The sequence below is a fragment of the Cetorhinus maximus genome, unplaced genomic scaffold (genome assembly GCF_964194155.1).
Source record: "Cetorhinus maximus unplaced genomic scaffold, sCetMax3.hap1.1 HAP1_SCAFFOLD_1395, whole genome shotgun sequence".
In the NCBI taxonomy this organism is placed as follows: Eukaryota; Metazoa; Chordata; class Chondrichthyes; order Lamniformes; family Cetorhinidae; genus Cetorhinus; species Cetorhinus maximus.
This window is the reverse complement of record NW_027597336.1, coordinates 47,649-57,528: the sequence shown is the minus strand read 5'-3', so window position 1 is coordinate 57,528 and position 9,880 is coordinate 47,649. Positions and strand designations below refer to the sequence as shown.

General features: G+C 47.0%; 1 protein-coding gene across 1 annotated transcript; it reads right to left on the bottom strand.

Moving 5' to 3' along the window:
• Positions 1-1,548: 1,548 nt before the first annotated feature.
• Positions 1,549-6,610, bottom strand: LOC144676166 (C-type lectin domain family 17, member A-like). The gene is made up of 5 exons (XM_078536661.1): positions 6,497-6,610; positions 5,332-5,451; positions 4,888-5,030; positions 3,642-3,748; positions 1,549-2,560 (listed from the first exon to the last, which is right to left on the bottom strand). Exons 2-5 carry the CDS (start codon positions 5,441-5,443, stop codon positions 2,386-2,388), a joined length of 537 nt encoding a protein of 178 aa, XP_078392787.1. The 5' UTR covers positions 5,444-5,451; positions 6,497-6,610; the 3' UTR covers positions 1,549-2,385.
• Between the last annotated feature and the right edge of the window lie 3,270 nt (positions 6,611-9,880).

Genomic DNA, 9,880 nt, shown 5'->3' with positions numbered 1-9,880 from the left:
CTCCCTCTCTCTCAATCTCTCTCTCTGTCTCCCTCTCTCTCAATCTCTCTCACCATCTCTCCCTCTCTCTCCCTCTCTCTCAATCTGTCTCACCATCTATCTCTCCCTCTCTCTTCCTCTCTCTCTCTCTCTCCCTCCCTGTCTCCCCACCTCTCTCTCTCTCTCCCTCTCTCTCCCCCCCTCTCTCTCTCCCTCTCTCTCTCTCTCCCTCTCTCTCTTTCTCCCTCTCTCTCTTTCTCCCTCTCTCCCCCTCTCTCTCTCTCTCCCTTTCTCTCTCTGTATGTCCCTGCAGTTTGTGGGTTGGCTTCTCCCTACCCCCAAATACCCCCCCTCACCCCGTCTGTGATACAAGGAGGGCAGCGCCCGAGAGCTCGAGTCCAGCTTGTTGGTGCTTCTCAATGTGGGGGTTGTTGTTGAATTTGTTGGTGTTTCTCAATGTTGAGGTTGTTGTTGAATTTGTTGGTGCTTCTCAATGCTGAGGTTGTTGTTGAATTTGTTGGTGTTTTTCAATGTTGAGGTTGTTGTTGAATTTGTTGAGGTTGTTGTTGAATTTGTTGGTGCTTCTCAATGTTGGGTTTGTTGTTGAATTTGGTGTTTTTCAGTGTTGAGGTTGTTATTGAATTTGTTGAGGTTGTTGTTGAATTTGTTGGTGTTTTTCAATGTTGAGGTTGTTGTTGAATTTGTTGGTGTTTTTCAATGTACACATAGGCACAAATTCTAAAAGAATATTACTCTGGGGTGTTTCCAGAGGACTTGAGAATTGCAAGCGTTACCCCCTTGCTCAACACAGGGTGAAAAGATAAACCCAGCACCTACAGGCCGGACAGTTTAAGCTCGACGGTGGGGAAGCTTCTGGAAACAATAACCAGGAGAAAATTAAATCATCACAAGGACAGACGCAGGAGAATTAAGGAAATCTAGCACGGATTTGTTCAGGGAAAATACTGTTTAAACAACTTGCTGGAGTTATATTGATGAGGGAAGAGAGAGGGTCGATGAGGGTATCACTGTAGATGTGGTGCACATGGACCTCCAGAAGGCATTCGATACAGTGCCACACAACAGGCTTGTGAGCAAAGTTATAGCCCATGGGATGAAAGGGATAGCAGCAACGTGAATAGATGGGGAGAAACTGTCCCATTAGGGGAAGGAGCGAGGAAGATAGGGACACAGATTTCAGTTAATCGGTAAAAGAAGCAATTGTGTTTTCCTGCTCATTGTGGTCACTTCCTGGATAAACATCAGGACACCGGACACACCTAAGGGATTGGATACAGCAAAAGTGCGTAGGCTGGTGTATGAAGGAATTGAGAAGTTCGGAGCAGTATTACAAAGTTGGAGATCTTGTACATGTGTCTGAGTTGGTAGGTTCCTCAGAATGAACTGTTCCGGACAGGAGAGGGACAGGCAAACTGCAATTCTCTCTCTCACCAACTGTTCGTACGCAGAAGGTGTTTTGAATTCTTTGTGAAGTGTGTTGTGGTGTGTTTTCCCAAACCCTCAGTGTGTCTGATCCACTTTACTAATCACTCACAGCAAAGTCACATTATGATCAACATGGGTTAGTTTATTTACATTTAAAACCCGGGGCAGGAATGTTCACAATGTCACACTCACACTCACACACACACACAAGTCACACACCACATATACACAAACACCCACACTCACACGCGGACACATACAGACACTCACACAAGCAAACACTCATACACACAAACACAGACATATACACACAAACATACACATACAAAAATACATACACATACGGACACACACAAAAAAACATTGCCCCACGCACACACACGCACACACACACACACAGACGCACACATATACAGACACACATACGCACACACGGATACACACAAACACACACACAGGCACAGTAATGGAGGATAGACAAAGGAAACTTTTACAACTATGGATAATAACAGTACAAGAACCACAGAGATGAAATTGAGCTCACATGATTTCCAGAGTCTGAGAAGAAAAGAGCTTACTGCACGCAAATTGAATGCCTCATTTCTAACATGACAACTATGAAAATATTGTAAGGAGTTGCTTCATTGGCTGAAAAAGTACATTGGGGATCTCCTGAGTTAGTGAAAGGTGCTAGAGAAATGCAGGGCTTCTGTCCTGTAACATTTTGTCGGATTCCTGCCTGGATTTATAATGGGGTTTTCCAATGTCAACCTTCACGCTGTCATTCCCCCCTCCCACCACTGGTGGTGCTGCGGGAGGCTCCTCCTCGGGGAGAAGGGGAACAGATGAACTTTCACCTTACGGACGTGGCCTCGGGCAGTCGGGGACTGTGGGGAAGGGAGGAGGGGCTGGGGATCTTTGGACAATCCTGACACTCTCGTTCTGTGTCCCAGTCTCTCTTCAGGAACAATATTTCTCAATATCAGCTGCCTCGATGCAGGGCAGTGCCCTTTTCTCACAGATGAAAGGGAGGCGATCGGTACAACTGGCATCATTCCAGCCGTTTATTCTGATAATGGCGCAGTTTTCATTACCATTCACATTATTCGGTTCATCCTGATCCCATCGAGTAAAACTGGGAAATGGGGAAATAAAAAATACCGATAAAAATCCAACACATTCCTGCACAGAATCAACAAGATTCCAACAGCCCTGTACAAATCCCAAACTAATCCCACTGTCCCGCTCTCTCCCCATAGCCCTGTATCAATCCCCAAATTAATCCCACAGCCCCACTCTCTCCCCATAGCCCTGTATCAATCCCCAAATTAATCCCACAGCCCCACTCTCTCCCCATAGCCCTGTATCAATCCCCAAACAAATCCCACTGCCCCACTCTCTCCCCATAGCCCTGTATCAATCCCCAAATTAATCCCACAGCCCCACTCTCTCCCCATAGCCCTGTATCAATCCCCAAACAAATCCCACTGCTCCGCACTCTCCCCATAGCCCTGTATCAATCCCCAAACTAATCCCACTGCCCCGCACTCTCCCCATTGCCCTGTATCAATCCCAAACTAATCCCACTGCCCCGCTCTCTCCCGATAGCCCTGTATCAATCCCAAACTAATCCCACTGTCCCGCTCTCTCCCCATAGCCCTGTATCAATCCCAAACTAACCCCACTGTCCTGCTCTTTCCCCATAGCCCTGTATCAATCCCCAAACTGATCCCACTGTCCCGCTCTCTCCCCATAGCCCTGTATCAATCCCCAAACTAATCCCACTGCCTCACTCTCTCCCCATAGCCCTGTATCAATCCCCAAACTAATCCCACTGCCCCGCTCTCTCCCTATAGCCCTGTATAAATCCCAAACTAATCCCACTGTCCCGCTCTCTCCCCATAGCCCTGTATCAATCCCAAACTAATCCCACTGCCTTGCTCTCTCCCCATAGCCCTGTATCAATCCCAAACTAATCTCACTGTCCTGCTCTCCCCATAGCCCTGTATCAATCCCAAACTAATCCCACTGCCTTGCTCTCTCCCCATAGCCCTGTATCAATCCCCAAACTAATCCCACTGCCCCACTCTCTCCCCATAGCCCTGTATCAATCCCCAAACTAATCCCGCTGTCCCGCTCTCTCCCCATAGCCCTGTATCAATCCCAATCTAATCCCCCTGTCCTGCTCTCTCTCTCCATGCGACGCTGGGACTCACCTCACTGGGGTCCCATCCACCCATTTCCAGTTTCCTTCAGTCTCTCGATCTGTTAGTCCGATCCAGTAAGTCCCAAGATTGTTCTCGACAGATTTATTTATGAAATTCTGCAGCAGATATAATGATCTGGTGTGAACAGTTAGTTTTATTGCCTTAATTCACAGTGACACAGAAAACACACACACAAACACACACGGACACACTCACTCACTCGCACACACACACAGGGACACACACACTCACTGACACACACAACTGATACACAAAATGCCTCAAACTCTTTTCTCAGGAAATTCTCCCTCATTCCCTCTGATTAAATATCGGGAAGACTGAAGCTTTGTTTTCCGTCTCTGTTCCAAACTCCATTCCCGAGTTACCGACTCTTTCCTGGGAACTCTCTGAGTCTGAACCAGACTGTTCACAGCCCTGGGGTCGTGTTTAATCTGGAGATGGGATTCCCACCTCATATCCACATCGTCACCATGACGGCCTCTTCCAAACTCCGTAACATCACCCAGAACCACCCCGGGCTCAGCTCATCGACTGCTGGAACCCTCGTTCATGTAGTGTAGAGGGAGCTTTACTCTGTATCTAACCCCGTGCTGTACCTGTCCTGGGAGTGTTTGATGGGGACAGTGTAGAGGGAGCTTTACTCTGTATCTAACCCCGTGCTGTACCTGTCCTGGGAGTGTTTGATGGGGACAGTGTAGAGGGAGCTTTACTCTGTATCTAACCCCGTGCTGTACCTGTCCTGGGAGTGTTTGATGGGGACGGTGTAGAGGGAGCTTTAATCTGTATCTAACCCCGTGCTGTACCTGTCCTGGGAGTATTTGATGGGGACAGTGTAGAGGGAGCTTTACTCTGTATCTAACCCCGTGCTGTACCTGTCCTGGGAGTGTTTGATGGGGACGGTGTAGAGGGAGCTTTACTCTGTATCTAACCCCGTGCTGTACCTGTCCTGGGAGTGTTTGATGGGGACGGTGTAGAGGGAGCTTTACTCTGTGTCTAACCCCGTGCTGTACCTGTCCTGGGAGTCTTTGATCGGGACGGTGTAGAGGGAGCTTTACTCTGTATCTAACCCCGTTCTGTACATGTCCTGGGAGTGTTTGATGGGGACGGTGTAGAGGGAGCTTTACTCTGTATCTAACCCCGTGCTGTACCTGTCCTGGGAGTGTTTGATGGGGACGTTGCAGAGGGATATTCTCTCTCTCTATCTCATTCTGACAGATGCGTCTGTCATTCTCACCTGTTCCTGTTCTGTATTTATGACGATGAGGTGTGAAGTTCGGGATTCACATTGTAGTTTTGCCGAGTTCCATTCCTTGCTCTCCATTGACAATCTATAGCAATGATGATTATGAACTTTCCAGCCGTTCGGACAGAGAGACTCTGCAAATTTTTAAAGACTTCGTTCAGAGAAATACATCAGGACATTAGGAAAAGGAGGAGGCCATTCAGCCCCTCTCGAGCTTGTTACACAGGAACAGGAGGAGGCCATTCAGCCCCTCTCGAGCCTGTGACACAGGAACAGGAGGAGCCCATTCGGCCCCTCTCGAACCTGTTACACAGGAACAGGAGGAGGCCATTCAGCCCCTCTCGAGCTTGTTACACAGGAACAGGAGGAGGCCATTGAGCCCCTCTCAAGCCTGTTACATGGGAGCAGGTGGAGGCCCATTCAGCACCAACTCACCCGAGCAGTTTCGGAGAGCGGTGCAGATGGATCTGAGGTTCCGACGTGTCTTTTCAAGGGTCTCGGACATGTTCTGGATCTTTCCGTTCAGCCCCGTCATGTTCTTGTCCATCTGTAGGACTGAGAGAATCACAGGGTCACAGAACTCACAGGATCAAAGAACCACAGGGTCTGAAGCACACAGAAGGAGGCCATTTGGCCCATCGTGTCTGCACCGGCTCTCCAAATGAGCATTAGGACCCAGTGCCATCACCTTGCCTTTTCTCAACTGTACCCCTGCACATTTTATCTGTTCAAATAACCATCCAATGCCCCCTTGAATGCCTCGATTGAACCTGACTCTACATATTCTTCCAGCCAAAATCAATCACTTCACACTTCTCTGTGTCAAAATTTGTCAATCCCCTACCTGCCCACTCCGACACCTGTCTATGTCACAACAGAGCTGGAGTGAGTGATGTGGATGTGGGATATATCAGGGTGTTACAGTGAGGGGTGTGGGATATATCAGAGTGTTACAGTGAGGGATGTGGGATATATCAGAGTGTTACAGTGAGGGGTGTGGGATATATCAGAGTGTTACAGTGAGGGATGTGGGATATATCAGGGTGTTACAGTGAGGGGTGTGGGATATATCAGAGTGTTACAGTGAGGGATGTGGGATATATCAGGGTGTTACAGTGAGGGGTGTGGGATATATCAGAGTGTTACAGTGAGGGGTGTGGGATATATCAGGGTGTTACAGTGAGGGTGCGGGATATATCAGAGTGTTACAGTGAGGGGTGTGGGATATATCAGTGTTACAGTGAGGGGTGTGGGATATATCAGAGTGTTACAGTGAGGGGTGTGGGATATATCAGGGTGTTACAGTGAGGGGTGTGGGATATATCAGGGTGTTACAGTGAGGGGTGTGGAATATATCTGTTAGTGTGAGAGGGTTTGAAAATATGAATAAACTACGCTGCTGATTTAAATCTAGAGAGATGTTGCTGCTTCTCCCTTTAAAGTCTGACCTCACAAACTGAGGGTTTGGGTAAACACACCACAGCCTATTTCCAACATGAAAACACCCCTGCTTACGGACAGAGGGTGAGAAAATAAAGGAGTTCAGTATTGCCTCCGTTCACTCTCTGTAACAGTTTGAGTGTGAGGTTCAGCTTCCTACCTTGGACTCTTAGCCCTATCGCAATTGCCAAACTGATGATTAAGACAATGAAGCAGGCGATGTCAAGATGTGTTGAAGTTATTGAGCTTCGTCCTCCAGCTGTTTCCTGTCCAGTTTTACCTAGAATAGAGAAGTAAAGATTGGCCAATGTTGAGCAGCCTGTGTAACTGCACTAGACAGACAATGGTGACGTATCTACCTCCCTTATCGAGAGAAACAACAACCACGTTACTCGTTTATATCCCTCGTTTCACATCCCAGCACAGGGTACAGGAGGGTTATCAAAGAGAATCGAACACCGAGTCACACAGGGAGATATTAGGGACAGGAAACCAAAAGCTCAGACACAGAGATTGGTACAAGGAGAGTCTTAAGGAGGGTAGAGAGAGAGAGACAGACAGATAGAGAGAGACGGATAAAGAGGGAGACAATGAGAGAGAAATAAAGAGAGACAGAGTGAGTGAGAGACATATATTTCGGAGGAGAGGTTTAGTGAGATTTCTCTGCAGCTCAGGGCCCAGGCAGCTGAAGGCTTCCGGGGATAAACATAGATACAGAGTAAAGTTCCCACTACACTGTCCCCATCAAACACTCCCAGGACAGGTACAGCACGGGGTTAGATACAGAGTAAAGCTCCCTCTACACTGTCCCCATCAAACACTCCCAGGACAGGTACAGCACGGTGTTAGATACAGAGTAAATCTCCCTCTACACTGTCCCCATCAAACACTCCCAGGACAGGTACAGCACGGGGTTAGATACAGAGTAAAGTTCCCACTACACTGTCCCCATCAAACACTCCCAGGACAGGTACAGTACGGGGTTAGATACAGAGTAAAGTTCCCACTACACTGTCCCCATCAAACACTCCCAGGACAGGTACAGCATGGGGTTAGATACAGAGTAAAGCTTTCCCTGTACTATCTTTATCAAACACTCTATCTCATTTTCTGACTCTCTGTCTCTCGTATTCTCTCTATCTGTTTTCCCCTCTCGCTCTCTATGCTTCTGTGTCTCTCTCACTCTCCCTTTCTCTCTCTCTCTCACTCTTGTTGACCTCTCTCTCATTCTTGCTCTATTTCTCTCGCTGTTTCTCCATCTCCACCTCTCTCTGTCTCTCTCTATCTCGTTGTCCCTCTCTTTAATTCTCTCACTCTATCCCTCTGTCGAGCAGTTTAACTTACGTTCACTGGGGTCTGTCGTGTTGTTTTTGATGTGTCTCATGTTCATGTAGTCGGTGTCCTGCTCCATGGTTTGTGTGGAAGGGGGTCTCTCTCCTCCGTTCCTTTCCTGTCTCCTTCTCTCTCTCTCTCAGATGTGTCTCAGTCTTTCCTCAGACTCGATGCCAAGGCGTAAACTTCCTCAAAACTGTTTCTACTTTGTTCCTTTTTATAATGCCACTTCCTCTGAGATCTGTGTGACAAACTGGTTCAGTTAACCATGTACAGCAGCTGATGAAGGCTTTACATTTTTGCCAAGCACAGGGAGAGCCAACCTGGCTTCAGGGAACATCGGCAGAATTCAAAATCATTTCACAAGCATCTCGACTGCTTGTTATAACTGGAAAAGGTCGATACACTCACTCACCCACACACACAGACACTGACACACACTCACATGCACACACACCCACACACTCTCACACACTCACACTCATACACTCACACACACACACACACACACAGACACTGACACACACACACACACTCACACACACAAACACTGACACACACTCACACGCACATACACCCACCCACACACACACACACACACACACAGACACTGACACACACACACACATTCACTCACACACACACACACACACACTCAGACACTGACACACACTCACATGCACACACAATCTGACACACACACTCACACTGACACACACACACACATACACTGAATGACCCTCTGAACCCTCCTGGAAACACTAACCAATAACCTGGGAGCAAATATCACTTGTCATTTTATTCCAAAGTGGAAGGTTATTCTTCCTATTGGTCCTCCTGGTGAGCATTGAAGTCAGATCTTGCCTTCACTGACCAGGCAGTGAGCGTAGGTGCATCCATACGAACATGTGAGCATAGGAACCAGGAGCAGCAGGAGGCCATTCAGCCCGTTGTGCCTGCCCCACCATTCAGTAAGACCATGTCTGATCTGAATGTAACCTTATTATGTCACAGCCAAGGGTAAAGGCCGAGGGCTTCAAATTCAAATCCCAGACGGAAACTTGAAACAACTGTTACAACCCATTTTTGTAATTTGTAAGTTTCGAGATGCAGACCACCCCCATCAAACCCACAGCAATGAGGTTGACCCTTAAATGCCCTCTGAGCAAGTGCGATTAGGGATGGGCATAAATGCTGGCCAAGCCAGGGGTGTCCACAACCCATGAACTAATAAATAAAAACTCGGAGACACCGGCAAAGAGCTGTTATGGAAGTATAATCATTCTCAGAATGTTATTGTGATTTATTGTAAAAGTAGGTGCAAAGTGGGGTTTGGATCGTTTTTCTGTGTTTAATCGGCTTGGAGACAGCTGGTCTGGAGGCTGAGATTCATGAAAAGAAGCTCGGTTTAAAATAGGTAAACATGGCTGAAGTTTTAGAATGTGCGGTGAGGAGAATTTGCATTTTTAGATAAATCAGAGTAGTTTGAATTTCAAAGAGATGTGCATGCCTTGCCAGAGAAGCGAGGCCAAACAGTGTGTTTATTTTTCCCTATGGTTACTGATAGTATTAGCACCATAAAGAGATTTATATTATGAGAAAGGTAAAGATCCAAAGACTTTTGGGAACAATGGGATTTACATTAAAAGGGAGAAACGTGTATAAAGGAGAAGAAGCTGTGTGTCACAGAGAAAGGCATTGCAAGATCTACCAGAAGTGTGAAAAGCCTCCAGCATTAAGCTGCTGTCTACAGAAACTGAAGCTGGGAAAAACACACTTTGGATTCTACTGTACACCGTATTGTCATGATTTGCCTGGATCTGTTTGAAAGTCTAATTGATTTTTCCTGTTGCCTTAATGGGGGTGTAGCTGGAAGCTCGATTAATTAGGGGCTTTTTTGAGTTATTATAGTAGTAATGTGTCGACCCGTGTATGTGCTTACAATCATTTCATTTGTTAATGAATGTTTAATTTAGGTTAGTAAAAAAATCTCTAGAGTCTTGGTGGACTTATTATTACTGAATTCAGGGCAGGCATCTCGAATTAAAATATAAATTGCAAAACAGTTGTGACCACATGATCAGGATTCCCTCGTGGATTTGATCCGCCTGGCACACATCATCTGCTGTGTCATAACAGAGCGTCGGGAGAGGAATGGTTACAGCAAAAGTACGTAGGTTGGTGTATGAAGGAATTGAGAATTTGGGAGCAG

Coding starts and splice junctions, on each gene's coding strand:
- LOC144676166 (XM_078536661.1), bottom strand. CDS start 5,443: ATGGACAAGAACATGACGGGGCTGAACGGAAAGATCCAGAACATGTCC. Junction 5,031..5,331: donor CGCTCTCCGAAACTGCTCGG/GTGAGTTGGTGC, acceptor AAAAATTTGCAG/AGTCTCTCTGTCCGAACGGC. Junction 3,749..4,887: donor TAAATACAGAACAGGAACAG/GTGAGAATGACA, acceptor TATCTGCTGCAG/AATTTCATAAATAAATCTGT.